Source organism: Protomyctophum bolini (genome assembly GCF_963924005.1).
Source record: "Protomyctophum bolini genome assembly, chromosome: 15".
Taxonomy (NCBI): Eukaryota; Metazoa; Chordata; class Actinopteri; order Myctophiformes; family Myctophidae; genus Protomyctophum; species Protomyctophum bolini.
The window spans coordinates 35,721,739-35,742,603 of NC_137876.1; the positions used below are offsets into that span (position 1 = coordinate 35,721,739).

Sequence of the window (20,865 nt, forward strand, 5' to 3'; positions counted from 1 at the left end):
CTTCAGGGCTGCGATCTGTTCCTGGAGCTGACTGACATGAGCATCATTTCGATTGGTGAGCATCTCCAGCTGTAGTGTCAGGTGTTTAAGTTCTGCCTCTTTTATGCTCAGATCACTCTGCACCTTCTCCAACTGGCTGAGCAGGTCCTCCACCTTGGACGCATCAAATTTGTAAAAGTTAAAAGAACTCATTAATCTACCATTTCACAACTTTTACTGCAGAAACCAATAGATGACAGTGCGCACACACTCGATCACCAAGAGATGGCGCTACAACCCAACACCTCAAACCACAATCCACACTATCCCATTCATTTGACTTCTGAATGTGCTTATATTAGCTTGCTGAAAAAATAAAGTCACACAGACCTCTTGCTCTTCGCTCTGCAACTTGTTCTGAGCCGTGTCCAGGGCATCTCTGAGTTGCTGGGTGGGGTCAGGTGTGTTGTCCTGGTAGCGGTGCTTGGTCTCGTCCAGTTTGGACTGCAGGGCCGAGATCTGAAGCCTGTTGGTCAACTGCTGCTGCTCCAGTGCCTGATTATCCTGACACAGGGGGGCAGTGGCATAGTGAGCAAGTTAACCGTGAACAGTTTTAAGCCCAATGTATGTTTTGACAAAGAAATGCTGTGCGTGAGATCAGTTCTAAATTCTGCGGTCTTTTAAAAGAGAACAGATGTGTATGTGTGCTTGTACCTGTGTGAGCTCCTCTTCTCTGAGCTTCATTCTGTGGAGATCTTGTTGAAGCTGAGTAATGGACCTGTTGGTCTCGGCGGTGCTGAGCAACGCCTGCTCCAGCTCTCTGATTCGACCTGCCAGCTTGTCAATTTCCTCGTTGCGCTCGGCGATGTCACGCTGGACTTGCTGATTGACTGTGAGCAATGAAGCATTGTCCTCCGTCTTGTCTTTGATGACAGCTTGGAGATTCTCCACCTGACAGCATGAACACAGATGTAACCAGTTGGGATCTCAATGTTGGAGCTGTTTGAAAAGCACGTTCCATATGACATGGTTTTGATATGATTGGTTACTAATGAAGCCATCCCAGGTTCCTGCAGCCATTAGTATTGAATTACTGAAATGCAATTGTATTAGATTAAATAGACAATGCCTAAATGACATACGTAAATGAAAAGCAAGAAAACAGACAGTAAAGACTTACTGTCAGAAGGAGAGTGACAGAAAAGACAGGATATAGTAATCTAGAAATTCTAGGTGACAATCAACATATTTAAAGAAATATACATGCACTTTCAAATGCTAAAGGTCACTATTAATCTCTAGATGATCAGTGAATTAGGTTGCAAACACAGCATGCACGGTTGGATGGGCTACCAGAGTTAAGGCTACAGGGAGATTCCATACCTGCAGAACCAAGTCCTCAATCTATGGCATTCCATTCAAAGCAAGAACAAACACACAGCAAACGTCAGGTTCATTGGCAAACAATGAACAATGCATACAGTACTTTACAGTCTGAATACCAAGTCTTCAAGTTGGGTTTCAATGCAAAAACATATGGGGATATGGGGTTTGGAATAATGGCAGACAAAAACACCAACGCAGTCACACACACTGCAAAACAGCAAATGCCGAGTAGTTCAGCATGCCAACTTAAGTTGTAAGTATGTAGGTTCTTTGCTGGTATAATTCTAATGGTGTTAGTGAACCTTACCCTCTGTCCTTTGCCGTCTCCAGTGCTGTGGCCTTTGACTGTCCGTCTGAGCTTGACTTCCAGCCTGCCGATCTCCTGCTGGAATTCATCTCGCTCATGCTCACGCTCCACCGCCTGCTCCTGTAGGCATAGGATGACAGCATGTGTGACAAATTACACGTTGAACCAATTAGTGACTCAAGACCCCATTTACCAGTTGCATTCAAAATCGGTGTATAGAAAAATATCTCACCCTCATATTTAACCCTTGCCTTGCCACCTGTGATTTTTTCCTGAAATCTAGAGCTAGACACAATGCATGGCTTGCATTGCAAGCCAGGCCACCCCCAGATTTGGTCTGGCATAGGATAACATTCCTTTGACAATGCATGCTGGATACATACATTTATACATTTGCATTAACATGAATTTATTCATATCCAGATAAGATATCCAGATCTACTTTTATCGCAAGATGTAGACTTACTGTTACTAAACTAAACTTTTTAATACATGAAAACAAAACTCACATCTATAAACTGCCGGTTGTGTTTGAGCTGTTTTTCGAGCGCTTGGACCTGCTGATTGAGGTCTTCAGTGTTGGCTTTGTGATGCTTCTCTGTCTCCAGAACTTTGGTCTCCTGTTCCTCCAGATCAGTCTCCAGGACCTTGAGGCGCTGCGAAAGATAACTGTGGTCCTTCTCTGCCTGCCGCTGCAAGTCCAGCCTCTCATGGACCAAACGCTCTGCCTCAGCCAGGAGACCTGGAACAGAGCAGAGAAAGGTTGTTTCCTCTCCTGAAATAGACCATGAATTATGATGCATAGATGACATGAGAGAAAGAGATGTTAAAGACAAGTTAAACATACAGCACAAATCATCCTGAGCTGCCATGTCCTCTAAAGCCATCTAAAGTAAATCACCATTTTGGAACCATAAATCCAAATGACACTGCACTTCAAGAGCCATGGTTGCCAACTACTGGCAATGGCAAGGTTATGAACAGCATCTGCAAACAGCACAGCAAACATAATGTGCACTGCACTCCCCCTTCACACATGAACCACTCTGACCCACAAACCTTTGTCAGGCTCTACATTCAGGCATCAGCCTAAAGAGAAAAGACACACCTGAGCACAGAATTAAATAATCAGGTCATGCTAGATACAGAGTACATACATTACATCATCTTAATGCATGACTGACTGGGAATGTCCTCAACATCCTTTTGTCTCTTTCCATACCTTTCTCCCTCTCTCCCAGGTCAGCACTCAGATGGTCTCTCTGGCGCAGGATGAGAGCGTGCTCTTCACTGAGCTCCTGGTGCTGCATCCTGAGGCTGTCCAGCTCTGCACTGAGGCCCTCCATCTGGTGCAGCTGCACCCTGAGGCCCTCCAGCTCCTCCACCAGCCTCTCCTCCTGTGCCTCCTTCTGCTGCAGAACCTCCTCTAATGCTGCTTTTTCAGCCACATAGCCATCCAGCAGCCCTAAAAGACATTATGCAAGGAGTTGCCCATTTTGGGCATGTCAATACACTGAATACAGCTGATCTTTCTTCTTCAAAACCTTTCAAATATAGCAAAAACAGAAGATCTACAATCTTGCGATGCGACATGTGAGCTTGTAGATCTGCTATTGTAAAAAAAAAAGTGTTAAAATGAGGTTGTACACAGCTCACCCTCAGCCTTATGGAGGTTTAGCTGAAGCCCGCTCTTTTGCTGCGCCTCCTGGTCCAGCTGCTCCAACAGCAGCTTGTGCTGCTGGAGGAGGTGGGCGGAATCTTCTCTGCCCTGAGAGAATCGCTCTTCCAGGGAGACGTGGACATCACGAGTCTGTTCCAACTACACACAACGACAAAAGTGGCAAGAAAAATGAAGAGAAATGGAACTGTGCATACCGTGTAGTGTACATCCTAAATCATAGACATTAAAATATAATTTGAAAGTGTACATTTCGGCCAGTGTGTTCTTTTACATGCATTACCTGTGAATTAGCGTGGTTAAGTAGGTCCAGCAGTGTGTTCACGGTGTTACGCAGTCTGCTGCAGGCACTCAGTACAGCCTCCTCTCCTCCAGGTTGGATCTGTGTCTCAGACACCAGCAAGCTCTCACACAGCATCTGAGTCAACTCCAGGTCTTCTGAGGACATGTCAGTAACTGAAATGCCTTTTTTAAAAGCAACAAGAAAAAAAATTATCAGTGATAATGTGCGATGACCACTCTGGCATCTGACCAAGTATCAAAAGTACGGCTGCTAACGATTATTTTTTATAAGTCGATTAATCTCTTTGTGAATTAATTAGTAAAGTAAGTAATAAAGAACAGAATGGTACATGGTCATCACATTCACAATATACTGTATCTGATCCGAAACAGATTTCTTGAAAGTGCTCAATATGTTTACAGATACATTTTCACATTCCAATCCTAACTAGAAATGCACTCTGTCGAGGTGCCAACTTGCACACAAGTAGGTTATTGACCTTATACCAACCTTTTAATGTACCTTAGTTACGTCATCATCAACAGCCAAGAGGGGACCACCATTCTTACCCCGACATACCCCTTACCCCGACATACCCCTTACCCCGACAGTGACGTCGTTCCACATACATACATACCCAGCCGATCGCCAAACGTATCTTAATTACGTCATCAAGAATGGTGGTCCCTTATTGGCCGGTGGACAACACCGACATACAAACATACCCAGCCGATCTAAATACTTGCACGCTCTGCTTGCGTATATTATCATTAGTTTAATCACACTTATAACTGGAAATATTTTATCATTAGTACGCTTACCAGATTCCTGCTTTTCTACGTTCCCCGATGAGCTCTTCTGATTGGTTGGCTGTTCAGATTTCTTGGCACCGACACTGATCTTTTGGCCAATGAGGTCCTCTGTCACAACAGTGCTGCGGACCACTTCGAGCAACACCTTCCTCAGAGTCTCATTGGCCTGGTGCAGCAGTCGCCTGGGCACACAAAGGGAAAACTTTAGACAGTATCGCTATGAAGTCCCCATGGATTAAAACCTGAGGATGAAAAATAAATCCTGAAGATTGGCTGGTGTTTAATCCACACATCCACCCAGAAAACAAAATTCACAATCTTAAACACACACACGATATGTCCATTATTACCCATCCTCTTTTGCAGTCTGTAGGTCCTCAGTGAGCATCTTGAGAAGGTTGCCTCCCTCCTGGCTCTCTCTCTCTCTGCGCTGAAGGAGTGTGTCTAGAGTTTCCATCTCTGCACGCTTCCCATCCAACTCCCCCTGTAGACAGCCCACCTCCGCTCGCAGCTACAAGAGAGAAAGAGAGGAATAACCTACTATTCCACACAAATCAGACAATCGTTCTACGGTTCTAGCAACATACCTGTGTGCTCAGTGAAGAACCAACAAGGGGAGAAATAAAGGTAAATCCAGTCATAGCAACTACAAAAAAAGTCAATCACTGGCACAACGCCAACTCCTCCTAGTCCTTCTCTTACAGGCATCAGATCATTTAACTCCCTAAGAGAATAACAAAACCACATGGCCACGGGCATCCTATTAGAGTGAAGAATCACTCCCTGGTGTATGGCAAGAGAGAAGGTGCAGATGTGATTACACCGATTAGCCACCCATAAATAAACATCCTTTGCCAAAATACCAAATGGACCTCCGGCCATCACACAGTAACTGCCAAAACACACATTACAATGTGCATGTAATTGTCACTCCCACACAGGTCTGGAGCTGTGTGGGAGTGACAATTACATGTTCTATATTCCCAATTTGTACTTCATCATAAGACAAAGTGATTTTCGAAACACACCACATATTTTGCTTAGGCCTAAGGCCGATTCTAAAAACGCCTTCTAAAGCCTGACCTAAGTTTTCTGAAAAACTTCAAACATTTATATAGAAGCATAATTATTTTAATACTGTACATACTATACAGAACCCAAAAATGGGTTCCCGGCCTGAGGGGGTAAAGCACCAAAAGGGGTTCCCGCCCAGAATGGGTTAAAAAAGCTTTGTTTTCAGCAAGTGACAGTCTTGTAACGAAATATATAGATTACAGAATATTTTTTTTCTATTTATTCAAAGTCTGCCTATCTTACCTTTCCTTCTTCATATATGGTTTTCCCTTCTTCTACCATCATTTCCCTCCCTACCTACCTCAGTTGGTTTCTCCTTCCCTCCCTTTGAACAAGTCTCTTTCAGCCACCTGTGTCAGCACAACAATGCTGTTGCCCAGACAACAGAACCTCCATCCCCTCTCTCTTAAAGCTTTGCTCTGCTTAGCTCAAGGGGGTTGAGGGAGAGTGTGCACGATGTGTGTGTGTGTGTGTGTGTGTGTGTGTGTGTGTGTGTGTGTGTGTGTGTTTAAGGTAGAGGAGGAAGTTAATATTTTTACAACTAGGAGGCAAGCTGGGCAGGTGCCATGGAGACAAACAGATACACAGATAGGACAAAGCTTTGGATTTGGTTTAATGGAAAATAAAGTAATAAGAAGGCTTCATATAAACCTATATTCACTATTTTCTTTACTCCCATTCCGTAAAAACTACAAATGTGAAGCAAACAAAAATAAAAACTGTCGTTTTGGAATATCGAATATGAGCCTGAATAATCAGTAACAGATCATGCATGTCATGTCACCTAACAACAACTAACAAAATTATAACAAAAGCAACAATGTTTTTGTCCCTGTGACATTCAGGGTAATCTGTAGCAACTGGAGAGGATGAATGATTGATTGAATGAAGATTAACAGTGAAAGGCTGGATGGACACACGAGCGATGAAACAAGGGATTACAGATAATCCTGTCGGCAGCATGGTCTCACCCAGCATAAAGGCATACATCAGGAGTAATGCCGTTATTAAACACCCTAGCATCCCTATTTTGGGGCAGTGAAAATAGCTGATCTATAAGATTTGGGGTGAAGGGGGAAAAGGATGGGGCCTAGAACAGACCCGTGGGGGACTCCAGACAACTAAGCCTATGGGGTTTTAAATGTAATGGGTATTATAATCTCTTTCAGAAGATCTGACTGCATGCAAAAGGGAAGAGGAACACAGATGAGGTTCCTCACTGGCATTGCACTTCAATGGCGGTTTAGTCTCTTTTTCTATCTCATATTGGTGTTCCATTTTCTCCCTCAATTACAAGTCTTGCCTCTGGAATAAGTGAAGATGGATGCATACAGCACCTTGCGATTATTTCACACGTGAACTGTTTGTGTCATGAGTCTCATAACACCAGTATTAATGACAATATTAATGGCAATTTGTATTCTGAATGAGGTCGATTTTACAGAGCACATAAAACTATCAACCAGTGTGAATAAGGCATCAACTATATGAATAGTTTTGATGCAAAACACTCACCGGCAAGATTTGTATACTATATTTGTCATGCCCCTGGCATGTAACACCGGCATAAGACACCTGATACAGAATCAGTCAAGCCATTGGGTAGAAAACAGATATAGTACGTGTGTGCGTGTGTGTGTGTATACAGTACCTGAGCCACCACAGAATCCAGCTGTTGGAGCTGGGCAGTGAGCTGGCTCATCTTGTCTGTGAAGCTGCACTCCTTGTGCTCGTGCTCGGCTGCAAAACTCTGCATCTGCTTCTCAAGCGCCGCCTCCTTCTGCTCCTCAAACTCCGCCTTCAAAGTTAGTTAACAGTGACAGTTCAGAGGTTCAGGTCCTCCATTCAAGAGAATTAAATAAAATCTCCCCCTCTCCCATTCATTGCCTTTCCTTATTGCCCACCCACAAAGATCATGCGAGTGCATTTGGTGGGCTGATAGCTAACGATTGGTGGGATTAATGTGGAAATTGGGTTTGATTAAAGCTCCAGGGGGACAAAATATTCCAAGAGTAACATTCCGAGCCGCCATTTTGTATTTTTGCAACGTGCCGTAAAACAAGACGTGAGGGGGAGAGCTTGTTTAATAGAATCTTACCTGCGCAGGTAAGACACCCAAAGAAGAGGCCGACGCAGTGCGACGCCCCATCACGCACAGCCTTCTATTAAACAAGCGCTCCCCCTCACGTCTTGTTTTACGGCACGTTGCAAAAATACAAAAAGGCGGCTCGGAATGTTACTCTTGGATTCTTTTGGACAGAAAGACAAGTAGCTCATAACATGTCTACGGGGGATTTTTATGAAAAACAAGCTCGGCAGATTGAAAGAGGCTAATTCAAGCTTGGACTGCAGCTGCGATGTTGGTGAGTTTAACATAATTTAAGACAAGCAGATCACAAACCAAAAAAGATTAATAGGAAGTGGATGGAGGTTGTTGCAACTCTAGATTCAGCCCATTGTAAAAAAATCTAGAGTTGCAAATTGCGGCTAGGAATGGGGCTGGTGTTGTGAGAGATTAGAAGGGCTGTTGTTAGAGCCCCACACAGCCATCAGTAATCCATGATGTTACATACTGTAATAATGAGGTTTGGAAAAAGACTCACTGGGGTCTGTTGAGCAAAGAAATACGTATTTGAACATATCGTTGTTGTCAGAGGCATGTTTCAACTTAAAACCTCATCATACCAGAGTGTCATGCAAATGTACCGAAAATAGCAGATCTAAAAGCTCACAACGCATAATGCGTTCTAAAGCCTAAAAGCATCTGCATCTTTACCTTCAGTTGGTTTAACCGGTCCTGCAGCCTCTCCTCTGACTGAACCTTAAGAAGCTCCACCCCTTCCAGGAAGTGCAGACGTTGCCGTGAGGTTTCCTCCTCAAGCTCCCTGCGACAGGCCTCCAACTCTCGTGCGGAGATACCCCTCAACTCCTAGAGCAGGACACGCCGTAAACATTTAGTTTGACACCACAGTATGCAATTGTGTTCACACGCGCACACACAAAGATGCTCCTTCTGAGACCAATACAAATAAACAAATTCATACAAACAACCAGACCAATGTTGTGGCAGTAGAATGGCTCTCTGTAATCCCTGCTCTCTAATGGGCTGTAAGAGCCCCATGATACAAGAGATGCTGTATACTGACAGCAAGACCACAACAGCATGGGGTGTTCTCTCACTCTGGGGCATGCGCGCGTGTGCGCGCATATGTGCACACACACAGTGTGTCACCAACTGATGCATGGTGCACTTATTCCACACATACTTGTAGCTGGACTCGGTGCTGATCTTTCTCAGCAGTGCAGGTCAGAGAGAGCTCCTGAAGAGCCGTGTCATGTTGCTGTTCCAGCTGAAGAACCTGAGCAGTAGAAAGACAAAAGGGCAAATTAATCCGATTATAAAACATTATTGAAAATCAATATCTTAATACAATAATCTCCATTCCCCATAATTTAATAATGAATCCCCATTTTGGACGTGTCATTAGGAGAAGGTTCCAAAATTCTCCAAATAGCTTATCTGACGCACAAGCTCACAACCCATTGCGACTAAAGCTGGGCTCAGACTACAGGACTCTTTCAATCATTTGGAACACACTACTGGATAATCTCGCCAGATCAGGCTAGAACAGGGAACGCCTTTCCCGGCCCAATATCACCCTGATTATCTTGTAGCTCACAACGTGCTGCGACGCAACACATTTTGAGTTTATAGATTTTTACACACCACCAATTGTACAATGAACTATAGATGGCTATGGGGTTAACCAGCTGATTGATAAAATTTAGTTGATTTAAAAAAATATATATGTCCTCAATTATTTGAATAACCTATTGTTATTGGTTCTAAATGTTGGTTTGATTAAATGTTTGATTCATGCAGGCAAGAGAAATGGTGATGGATGATTGACAGTACCTGCTTCTTGAGAGAGTCCAGAGCCTTGCGATGTTCTGAATCCATGATATCTTTTTGAGCAGATAATTCTGCCTATGAGAACAAAACGTTGAGAAAAAGATTTATCACGATGCACAATTTAAAATAAAAAGTTGATTGGTTGATTTTTCTGACAATCTTAAGTCAAAGCACCTGGTGAACATGGTTGAGCTCTGCGGCCATGGCACTGAACTTTTCCATGTGCAGCTGGGCCAGCTTCTTCTTCAGTTGCTCGCTGATGGACAGCTGTTCTACCTGCTGACACTCCATTTCCTGTCTATGTTCCATCCTGTGGCAATTAAGCTCTTGATAATGCCCTTCTTCAATCTGCACCAATTCATCACGAAGTTTCTGTAATATTATAGCATGAGAACTGTGTTGTGAAGTTTTAACGTATTAGTGGGCAGTGGCTTATTAAAACCATATTTTTGGCAGACTGAGAAGTAACCTCTATTTGTCATCTTGTTGCAGTTACTCACCTGGACCTCTTTCAGGTAGGTAGCCTCCAAAGTGTCCATATTATCCAGCATCCTCCTCTCCAGTTCATCCTTCTCTTCCTGATGCTTGCGTTCCAACTCCGCCTCTTGTGTTTTAAGCTGTGCCTGTTTAGTCTCCAGAAACACAGCCTGCAGACGGTCCAGCTCCACCTTTTCTTTGGAAACGAGGATCGCTTCCAAGGAAACAAGCTCAGCTTTGTGCTTGGAGTCCAACTCAATCGCCATAGCAGCAAGTTGATCTCTGTACGTGGAATTGAGTGAACCTAGTTGTGCTTTGTGTTTGGCACACAGGGTGTCCATCTCTTCTGAATGGTTCTTCATTAGACTTGTTCTCTGCTGTTCCAGATCAGCCTTGTGTTTTTCTCTTAGCTCTCCCAGAGAGACTTTGTCCTTCTGGGCCAGACGCTGTTCCAATTGTGCCTTCTCTTCTTGGAATCTGAACTCAAAAAAGAACATTTAAACCACATAACAAACTGTATTAAATACTCCGATGTGCATTTGTTTGCAAGTTCCAAGTAAGCAATAAACAATTAAACGAATAGTAATATTCTGTTTGAAAAGAAAGAAGCAGAACATCCCCTGCATATTTATTTTTAAGTATGGGGGTAGGATGTTGTTGGGATTAAAGAAACCTCACCTATCCTGGGCTAGATGTAGACGCTCCTCACACTGTTCCTGGATGAGAGCAACAAGCTCCTTCACCTCAGCAGACATGCAGCTCTTGGCTTTCTGAAACTCATTGTCCAACTGGGCCTCCAGCCGCCGTTTCACTGCTAAGACCTGGGGGCCTGGGAGTCAAGAGATGGACCAATTAAATAAAAATGTACTAAACCATACATTATTACGACATTGCCAATTTTCTAGATAATCTGGACTGTGACACCAACTTACTCTGATCATTTTCCAGTGAATCCTGTAGTGACCTCAATTTTGCCCTCTCCTCCTCCAGTTCTCTTTCCAGGTGTTTCCTCTGCTCTTCCATCCCTCTCTCCAGGTCTGCTTTCATTGTGTCCTGCTTCTCTTGAAGCTCAGCTCTCAGCTGCTGTGCCTTCTCCTGGCTCCTGTGGGTCAGCTCCACTTTCACTCTCTCCTGTTCCTCCTCCTTAGCCGCTCCAAGACGAGCAAAATCCTGTTTCAACTGCAGAGAATTGTAGGGAATCGGAGTGAATGACATAGTTAACCTATTGTGAGGGTTTCAACCGAATTCATGTTCCTAATACTACAGTATATGAGCTACTACCATCAAACTATGCCTGCATGCATGCATGGCAGGTTCTTGTGCAGTAAGTCTGTGTGGGTGACCTGTATGTCTGTGAACAAAATAACTTGAAAAAGTATGGGCAGATTTTCACCACACTTAGGAATTATCAGCAGGCAGCACCAAAGAGATGATTCACTTCTTGGTTTGAAAAAGTCAAATGTTAAAGTCACAAATAGATGGGGGAATTGGTCAATGATTATAATACAAATTGAGAATCAATGGGGATTATCAGAAAGCTGCCCTGAAAAGATAATACAGCTTGATTGACGACTGATTACGTTCAAAAGAACGTAATCAGTCATATCTTCGCAACGGAGAGGCATATAATTATGAGATGTTGGTGCAGACAGGATTTATACACCCGATTGTGCTTTTTTATTTCTTGTGTAATTCAATAATGTGTATGACCTAGTACATTTCATATCTTAAAATGCGACAAAATGCACAAGATGAAAAGTAGCCAATAATGATGATAGAATAAAACTGATCAATCTGACGCATAAGGATAATAAAGATTTATCTTTCCTGGTTTTATAAACTGTCCGTTGTTGAAGCAGCCATTACTGTTTAAAAACAACAATATGCACTGTAAAGGAAAGGCTAAAAATGTATGTTTAAAATGAGTTTCCCTTCATAATTCCAGTATGTGGAGATTGTACCTGCTGTGTGCTTCTCTGCAACTCTGCTTCATGTTGTTTACTCAGGGCAGACAGACTGCTCTCCTGGGTTTGGATGATGGTCATTCTGGTCTGAAGCTCCTCGCTGTGACGCCACATCCTCTGCTCAACTTCCACCTAAACCCAGTCAAAACACCATCACTGTCAACTCCTACATCTCATAGTTCTCAATGTTTCACCTCTGGAGATGTTATTTATTTGGTGAATGGGTCATATCAGTGCATGCTAAACTTAAATTATTTACCTCGACCTGCCTTGCTGCCTCCAGGCGAACACGCGTGAGGTCTGTGAGAGAGACTATTTTTAATCACAAACAATTTGAAATCAAAAGGCATAACACTGTAGTGCTCTTATATGAAGGTGTGTGAGCACAGTACCTCGGACGTGGCTGTCAGAGAGTCTGGCTCTGAGCTGTTCCAGTTCCAGTGCATGACGAGCCTTAAGCTCCTGAAAGTCTTCATAGTAGCGGTCCGTCAGGTCAGTGCGCACCTTAATAGACAAGCCATGATGATTTCAACATACATACCAGAACATAGAAGTGTGTGTGTGTGTGTGTGTGTGTGTGTGTGCGCGTGCACACACTTGTCTCACCTGTAGCAGCTCTTCCTTATAGGACAAAGCCATAGAGGAGCGCAAGTTGGCCAGCTCCTCCGAGTGTCTGTCTTCCAAATGCAAACGCAACATTTCCATCTCCTCCTAAAAGAGCAGCAGTATGATAGACGTATAATTACTAATAAGAAATGAGAAAACATAACACTGCTCAAATGACTGAGATTATGTAATGCGTATGCAATTACCTTGTGTTTTTCCAGTTTGAGAGTGATCTCAGCGAGCATGTTGCTTTTCTCCTGTTCACACTGGCCTTCAGTCGTGAAACTATAAGAGAGACCAACACTGCCATCAACGCGTGTAAAATGTGTAAAACTATCACAAGTCTTCTACATCTTAAACATGGGCCTATTGACATACCTAGCATCCCCAGTCTTGATTACAGACTCCTCCAGGGCCGCCTCCACCAGCCGCAGCTGCAGGAGAGCGATCTCCTCCCTGTGGTTCTCCTCTGCTGTCCGTAGCCGCTGCTCAAAATACCTGAAGGAAAGAAATGTAAGTATGAAATATGTCTTCCTTAGATCAGCTGAGCTGTCACACACTGAATTGATATAGTTTCTACCACTGTCAAGGAGTATTTAAAGATGGAGTGCCGTGATTCTTTTCCTCCCTAAAACATAATCATCAGGTCTTATTGTTATTGTTAAGGAGGTATAATATTTTCAAAAAAGTGAACAGTATTTGTTAAAATGTTGTTTTTATGTGGACACGACCACCAGTTCATCAAGTATGCCTGGTTTGCCTGGTGGGTGGTGATGGGTGGTGATCCACCTGAACTGAAGCTGCACCCACAGCTGTAGTTGTATGATAAAGGGGGAGGGGTTAGGGGAGGGACTGATAATGTGATGTCACTATATTAGTTTATTTGGCCCGTATGACTGTCAAGGGTTTAGCCTCCAGGAAGAAACCCTAAATACAAGGTTAATACACCATTGCACATAAAAACGACTCCAGGGTACTGTCTAATGAAGTACTGTCACGCATCGACGCATGAAAAACTGGAAAAATACAAAAGTTGTGGCACTCCATCTTTAAGCAATAATACACAAGGGAGTGCTATGCTGTGGTTGTAGAAGACACAAGGCCATAGATAATCATATCTGTGCCTATATCACTGTTGTGTGAACTTCGGTTCCTCAATGTGATTCCAAGTTCCCAACAGATAAATTGTGATTTGATGTCAAGACAATGAAGACAAAATCACAATGAAAGTTTATTTCATGAAGATTGTAATTAGGGATGCTCCGATCACGGTTTTGGGGGCCGATCCCGATCACCGATCTTTTTTAAAAAGATCGGCCGATTCCGATCCCGATCCCGATCTTTAAAAAAAATAAAATAATTTAATTTTTTTTTTTTAAACCTGGCAACCCGCGCCCGCGGTCATTTTCCGCTAGCCTGAGCGGAGCTCCCTAGCCTGCTGTTGGGGCTCCCATCATCCCATGCACCCTCGAGAGAAAAAAAAGGAAAATAAATGCAGCCTTGAGCCTACCAAATATGTTGTGGTCTTGTGGAGCCGCTTGATCACCTCCTCCCCCTCTTTTCCCCAAAAAGCCAATCCCAATAAATCCAAAAGTAGTGTGATTCTGTGTGCCTCAGCCTAATTACTAACGGATAAACTATCAGTCTTATCCGAAATCTGTCAATCTTTGTCAACTCAACACGTGTTGACAACGCATTGTAAACAGAAACAGAAGCTGTGTGTCACACCAAAAGTGGTGACTTATAGAATTCTGTAGCCTACATTAGAATCATCACGCGATCCTCACCCCTACACAGATTAAATTAATTTACTCAGTGCTGAAATCGTGAAATGGAGGATGTAAGAACACACTTTTGTTGCATTAGAGCAGGGTAAATATGAAGTTTTGCGCCACGGTCTTGTGTTTATATTCCTTGTACATAGGCTGTATGTTGTCGTAACAACACACGTTGTGTGTCTGAGTGAGGGGGCCTTCGATTGAACAAAGGGGGCTTCTGACTGTGTCGCTTACTCGCCTCCCCTCTGTCAGAGGAGGAAGCGACGCGCAGCCGTCGGGAACCCCCCCCAAACCGACTGCCCCCCCGCCCTCCCGAAAACCGTGAAATGCATAGGCTCATCTTACTGGCTGGCTGCAACATGCACATTTCTAAGAAAGTTGTGTCAGGCCAGGGCACACTACTTGTCTAACAATTTGGATTATAGTTAGCACTTAGCTCCCTTTGCTAACTACTGGACTGGAGATGATGAGCTCTCTCCCTTTCTCTCCGTCTCCCTCCCTCGCTGGGGTGAAGACGTGCGTGCTCTTTCTCGCTCGCTCGCTCTCTCTCTCTCTCTCTCTCTCTTTTGAAGTCTTTTCTCTCTCTCTCCCCCCTCCCTCCCTGGGGTGTGTGTGTGTGTGTGGGGGGGGGGGGGGGGGGGTATTCGTTGCGCTGCCAGTGCTATACTTCTCCATTAAGCGGTGCAGAACCGAGAAAGTGACACATTATTTTTGGATGTAAACGGCGCAGATTTTTGCTTTGGAGATCGGTTTCGCGGATCGGTGGATTTTGCACGGCCGATCCGATCGATCGGTGATCGGCCACCGATCGATCGGCAACCGATTGATCGGCGCATCCCTAATTGTAATCAGGATAAACCATTGATTCGACCCATATCACTATTTCAGGTATTTTAGTTTTAGGTTCATTTGAATCAAAAACATTAAGAAATCAGTTCAAAGCCAAAAGATTTGAGCCATTCTGCCATGAGCCAAGTCATTTATGTTGTGCCTATAGCAAACTGATGCTATTTAAAATCATAATTTCTTTCCGACAGTTGGCAGCTGTTACTAGGTTACAGGTATAATAGGGCAAAGTGATACTTTTATAGATATGCAGTTTGAGGGCCATTATGAGGAGATAATCATTTGAATGCCACTCAGCCAATCAAAATACAAGGATGGGAAAAAACACAATATTTACAAATAAGCATGTCTAAATTAAAATACACCAGTCGCTGACTTCTGTAATGATTAAATGTTGAGAGACTAGTTCAAACCTACATAATAATGTAACTGCTTCTTTAGCAAAAATGGATCTGGAATGATGGAAGTTTAGACCCATTATTAACGAATACATCATTTCTGTTCCTGAACACCTCAGGGGAGGATTAACTATTACTCATTTTAGAAACAACTTTTACTCCCAGCCAGTAGGTTAGACTGAGTAACTGGCAGTAATGAGTACGGAAGCCCTTTTTATAGACTGCTCATTAATTACTTTTATGGTATATTATATGGTTACTCCTGACCAGAGAGCACAACTCTTTCTTTTGCTTTTCAAGGCACTGCTTTATATATATATATATGACAATAAAATATGTGTGTGTAGTGTGTGTGTGTGTGTGTGTGTGTGTGTGTGTGTGTGTGTACCTCCTCAGGTTCTCCAACTCAGCCTCATTCTGTTTCTTGATCTGTCGTCTTTGTTCATTAAATTCCGTCTTCAGGCGTTCAATGTCATCAACACGAGATGAGCGGGCAAGCAGCTGTTCCTTCAGCTCTGTTGGATAATGAACAGTACTGGGATTAGAATAAAATCGTTTTGGCACATGCGTTTTAGAATGGGTGCGTGTGCGTGTGACGTGACACGTGTGCGTGTTAGTTCAGCAACCCTCTCACCTCCCAGTTCTTGTCGACTGGTCCTCATGCTCTCCAGCTGGGCCCAGAGCTGAGCTACTTCTTGTTCTGAGCTTTGTTTGATCAAGGTCTGTTCCTCTTGGAGACGAGACACCTGGATGGACAGAGATATTATTATTAAGTCAAGCAAGTTGTGCCTATTTACAAGATCAAGAGCCCCTAGAGGCCATGGTGCTCCTACACCCATACGGAAATGTTGGCTGAAGAGCGACTGACTCTAAAGGAAAGGCCATGATGTCACCAAAATCAGTAGGATTCATCCTGCAGTCAGCTCATTAGATTATTTATGAGATATCTTGTGTGCAAAGTTGCGCTCAGCAAGTAATTTTTTTGTGTGAATGGAAAATTTGGTCTAAGAGTGGCGGTAGAGGAAAGGCCATTGGATCACCAACATCACGCGGGTCATCCTCAAGGCACAACGTTGCATCGCAAATAGTAGTAAAGAGATGTGTTGCACCCACCTCTTTCTGCAGTTGCTGTTCTTTCTCCTCTAGGTGGCATATGTGTTGCTCTTTCTCCTGCAGCACTGTCTTGTGACTAGAGACAAGTTCCTCTATACCACCTGAAAACAATAAACCATCTATGTTGAGACTAGAACACACAACTCATTCATTTTGTCACTGACGATTTCACAGCAAAGTTCAAACTTCTGGAAACTAATGTTAGATGTGCTCTATACTATGCTCCGTTTCAAAACACTTTTGAAATGATTTGCTAAACAATAAAGGCTGTTTGAGAATGGAGAGAAGGCGGAACTCACAGGCAGTTGCATTTCTGTCAGCCAAGGCTTGGTTCAGCTCTCCCTCGAGTTTCTGGATCTCCTTCTCACTGGAAGCCTGGCTCTCTTTCAGCCTGGCCTGGGACTCACGCAGGTCACACTGCGTCTGAGAGAGGGCTGCCTGGGCTTCAGTAAGTGCTGCCTGGCTGTGACTGAAGGAGGCATGGGACTCTGACAGCTCTATCCGAGTTTTGGAGAGAGAGGCCTGGGTGTTGACGAGTTCTGTCTGGGTCTCAACGAGATTGCTCTGGATCTGTGAGAAGGTTGTCTGTAGATCTGATTGGGATCTCTCTGCCTCCTCCCACTCAGTCCGCAAAGCCTGGAGAACAACAGTAGTGAGAGAAAATTAATGAGAGAATGTGGTATTGCTGTTATAACCACTATAAGTAAGCCTTGTTGTGCCCTGAGGCACATAGAGCAGGAGCCCATCTCGTGTTTCCTTAGTGTGACACAGCTTGATGTACAAGTACACCACCTGGACATGATGCTAGTATGTCGACAGGGCTTACACCAATCCAACCCTTGATGCTGAGTGCCAAGCAGGGAGTCACTGGGTCCCATTTTTAGGGTCTTTGTTATGACCCGGCCAGGGATCGAACCCCGACCACCCAGGTCTCAGGGCAGACACTCCAACCACAAGACCACTGAGCTGGTTATAACGACCAACATCTTGTTCAATATCATTATGAAGAGAATAAATAAATAAATAGTTATTTTGCACATTAGATTAGTCTATTTTCTTTACCTGTGTGCCTTTGGCGTACTGCTGCTCCATGGAAGCTCTTTCCTGAGAGATACGAGTCTCACACTGGTGCTTCAGCTCTTCTGTACATACAGAAAAGAACCACAAAAGCCCAAAATAAAATACAAATAAATAGTCCTCCTGACATCAACATATGCAAGAGCAGCATCTGCTCTACGTTTTCCTGAATAAACCTTAAACCACTAAGCAGGCTGATTCACCAAAATGTTCAACAATCACCTCACCAGTATAAATAAATTAAAAATAAATAAAAACACTGACTGGGTCTCAATACTGACCAACATCTCGCTGGTGCAGCTCTCTAAGCCTTTCTTGCTGAATGTGGTTCTGCTCTCTGATGCGATCCAACTCAAACTGCTGCCGGGCCTGAAGGACAATGCTCTCCTGGGCCCACTTGTCCCTGAGGGAAGCCTGGACCTCGTTCAGAGCGGCCTCACGCTCCCGCTGCAGGTTGGCCTGGGAGAGCTCCAGCTGGGACGCATGGAGGTTGGTAAGGCTCAGACGCACGGTGTCAAGCTCTAGAGCCTGTTGGGTCTGTCGGCACAGCAAAGAGGGAAGATACATTGTCACTTAGACCACACAACAATATAATGAGCGAGTAACAAAAATAAGAAAATAAAAAATAAATCACACTTGTGTGAAGTGAGGAGCACTCTTATCATACATCACATTCCGTGCTCAGCCAATCAAATTTGGTAACACACAAAGCTGGGCATAGTCAGCCAATCAAATAATCTCAAATTTGGTACACACAAAGACTGGGCATAGGAGGGTATCAAAAACGAGTCAGTGTTGCATAATGCATTCCTTCAGGATAGAAGGATCTACAATGCGTTTATATGTTTTCTTTGTTGTATACGCTGTAACGCTGGGATCAATACAGTGTATCAAATGTAATCTAGTGTTGCTTTTGTTTACCAGAGCCTGCTGTAGTTCCGCCTGGTGGGCAGCCTCCATGCTCTCTCTGAGATCTGATGTGAGCTCTGTCCTCAGTGTACTGAGCTCTTCACTGTGTTTGGCACAAAGCGCAGACACCATCCTCTGGTGTTCACGCTCAGTGACCTGGAGAGGAAGAGGAGGAAGCAGAGGGGAAGGGACAGAATATAAAAGTAAGAAGGAAGGCATCACTCAGGGCCCTGTGTTTGTATTCAATGTGTCTCCGTTTCCCCTTTTCCATAGTGACGGTCAGTCTACCTGTTTGATAAGGCTGATCTGTCTCCTCTGGTCGTCCTCTAGAGAGGCTTTCTGCTCCAACGGCTCCTTCTCCAAGCGCCTGGTGAGTTCTGATACCTAGACATGCACAAAAACCAGGATATCAAAACACAGGTTAATGTCATGAGTCAGCCAGAGCCATTTCAGTTGTTAACCAAAACCGAACCGAACATTTCAAGGAAAATAGTTATATTTGAGCAACATAGCAGTTCAAAAACACTTGTGTCATGTTTCCCCTTGTGAAACGCACCTCCTCCTGGTGTCTCTCTTTCAGTTCATCCACCTTTCCTTGGTGAGATCTCCCGAGTCTCTCTGAGACCTCCTCCACAGCCAGGAGCTGTTTCTCCAGGAGAGCCTTGACCTCCTCCTCCCTTTCCCTTCTCAGCTCCTCCAGGAGATGCTTAAAACCCAACAGCTCTTCCTGCTTCTCCTGGCGCTCCACCTCCCATTTCTCCCTCTCCTCCACGAACTGGGGCAAGAAAAGAAAAGAAAAATAGGGGATAACAACAATCTAAATGCAGGGATTACTTATGCTTATACCATGGCCACTTACCAACCATTAGTGTCTATTTTGTGGCAATGTTTTTCTAATAAAAACTTCAACCTTGGAATAAACATTCCATCACTACTCCAAGCAAGTGAAGCTGACCTAATGACTCAGAAACAGCTTAACAATAGTCATTGTCTTTTATCTTTATATTTATTTTTTACACATCCGTTTTACACAATAGTTTGTAGGCATTGTTAGCTCAAATAACGTAATTATGCATATCATTTCTGAACCCTAGTCGAGCAGTTATCTGAGAATAATACACATTCTGTTCCAAGTATTCTGTGGCCATAGTATAAATGAACATATATACGGACAGTATATATTGAGACACTTTAATGTTGAATCCTATCATACGTACGGTAACAAAAATAAGTAAGTTATAAAAAAACATGGCATGATGACTCATTTCACCTCCTCATCTTTGGCCTTCAGCAACTCTTCAAACTGCTCTAGCTCCTCCTCTATAGCCTGCTCCATTTTCTTCATCTGTCCATCCATCTCCTCCTCTTTCCTGCAGTACTCCTCTCCCTTCCGCATGGCGTGGCCCTGGGCCTCCTCCAGGTTTGTCAGGTTCTGTCTCAGACAGAGGAGCTGAGACTCCAGGTCTCTCTTCATCCTCTCTGCTTCCTCCAGAGACCCTTGACTCTCCACCAGCTGCTTTTGGACAGAGTTGACGAGCTGCAGAGTAGCGTTGAGCTCCTTCAAAGCACCGTCCAATGCCATGGTTCTTTCATCCAGTAGGGCGGTTGTGGTTTTACATTTGGCTTTGGTCTCTTCTAGCTCTAATATGACCTGGTCATGATGAGAGGGGGAGAAAATAATTGTTGTTGCATTTGATAATTCCATTCTTGCTCATACAATTGCTTTTCATCTTTTCTTAATATTTTGACACCTTATGAAGAATCTGATTTCAGAGGCATTATTTCAGATCTAGCACAAAGTAACAGGCGACAGCTGCTATGCGACAGTATTTCTTAAATGTCGTCCGACTACCTGTGGTGCTTGTAGCTCATTGCCAAAAACAGTGTGGACCTCAGAGGCCTGCCTCACCTCATGCAGAGACAGGAGCGCAGCCTTCTCCTGCTGCACCTCCTGCAGCTCACTCGCAGGGAGGGTGGAACAGAGGAGCGAGGAGGTATCCCTCTCCATCTCTCTCCCCACTACATCTTCCTCTTGCTCTCTGTCCCTCTCATCCTTTAAGGCACTAAGTTTGTTCTCGAGGTTGTCTAGTTTATGGCTTTTCAAGGAAGCCTCTTCCTCTGCAAGTTTTCGCTTTTCCTTTTCATCTTCCAGTTGCTCCTGGCACATTCTTCCCTTCTCCTTTTCCTCCTCCAACTCCCACAAAGCCTCCCTGATTTCTTCCGTTACCTGGGCCCACCTACAGTATATGCATGCAAAAGAAACAA

The 20,865-nt window shown here is 44.0% G+C and overlaps 2 protein-coding genes across 6 annotated transcripts in view; one reads left to right on the forward strand and one right to left on the reverse strand.

Moving 5' to 3' along the window:
• Window positions 1-20,865, forward strand: part of uggt1 (UDP-glucose glycoprotein glucosyltransferase 1) — a 285,869-nt gene that overhangs the window by 173,473 nt on the left and 91,531 nt on the right. The gene's annotated exons all lie outside the window — the stretch shown is intronic.
• pcnt (pericentrin) overlaps window positions 1-20,865 on the reverse strand; it is a 47,678-nt gene that overhangs the window by 16,484 nt on the left and 10,329 nt on the right. For 3 of the 5 annotated variants that reach the window (XM_080783223.1, XM_080783222.1, XM_080783219.1), the window contains 36 exons: window positions 20,510-20,837; window positions 19,871-20,251; window positions 19,157-19,375; window positions 18,889-18,984; window positions 18,613-18,756; window positions 17,973-18,228; window positions 17,677-17,756; window positions 16,914-17,250; window positions 16,615-16,715; window positions 16,136-16,247; window positions 15,890-16,016; window positions 12,858-12,977; window positions 12,686-12,782; window positions 12,480-12,584; window positions 12,266-12,377; window positions 12,133-12,173; window positions 11,871-12,005; window positions 10,842-11,088; window positions 10,588-10,738; window positions 9,933-10,386; window positions 9,607-9,804; window positions 9,436-9,507; window positions 8,786-8,878; window positions 8,296-8,448; window positions 7,171-7,317; window positions 4,796-4,956; window positions 4,455-4,627; window positions 3,634-3,815; window positions 3,329-3,491; window positions 2,895-3,137; window positions 2,182-2,414; window positions 1,673-1,792; window positions 1,363-1,383; window positions 694-930; window positions 370-543; window positions 1-153 (listed from right to left, as the gene is read on the reverse strand). In XM_080783223.1, the coding sequence (XP_080639349.1) occupies window positions 1-153; window positions 370-543; window positions 694-930; window positions 1,363-1,383; window positions 1,673-1,792; window positions 2,182-2,414; window positions 2,895-3,137; window positions 3,329-3,491; window positions 3,634-3,815; window positions 4,455-4,627; window positions 4,796-4,956; window positions 7,171-7,317; window positions 8,296-8,448; window positions 8,786-8,878; window positions 9,436-9,507; window positions 9,607-9,804; window positions 9,933-10,386; window positions 10,588-10,738; window positions 10,842-11,088; window positions 11,871-12,005; window positions 12,133-12,173; window positions 12,266-12,377; window positions 12,480-12,584; window positions 12,686-12,782; window positions 12,858-12,977; window positions 15,890-16,016; window positions 16,136-16,247; window positions 16,615-16,715; window positions 16,914-17,250; window positions 17,677-17,756; window positions 17,973-18,228; window positions 18,613-18,756; window positions 18,889-18,984; window positions 19,157-19,375; window positions 19,871-20,251; window positions 20,510-20,837 (6,166 nt within the window). The remainder of the gene's footprint in view (window positions 154-369; window positions 544-693; window positions 931-1,362; window positions 1,384-1,672; window positions 1,793-2,181; window positions 2,415-2,894; window positions 3,138-3,328; window positions 3,492-3,633; window positions 3,816-4,454; window positions 4,628-4,795; window positions 4,957-7,170; window positions 7,318-8,295; window positions 8,449-8,785; window positions 8,879-9,435; window positions 9,508-9,606; window positions 9,805-9,932; window positions 10,387-10,587; window positions 10,739-10,841; window positions 11,089-11,870; window positions 12,006-12,132; window positions 12,174-12,265; window positions 12,378-12,479; window positions 12,585-12,685; window positions 12,783-12,857; window positions 12,978-15,889; window positions 16,017-16,135; window positions 16,248-16,614; window positions 16,716-16,913; window positions 17,251-17,676; window positions 17,757-17,972; window positions 18,229-18,612; window positions 18,757-18,888; window positions 18,985-19,156; window positions 19,376-19,870; window positions 20,252-20,509; window positions 20,838-20,865) is intronic. The other 2 variants (XM_080783220.1, XM_080783221.1) reach the window with 2 other exon arrangements.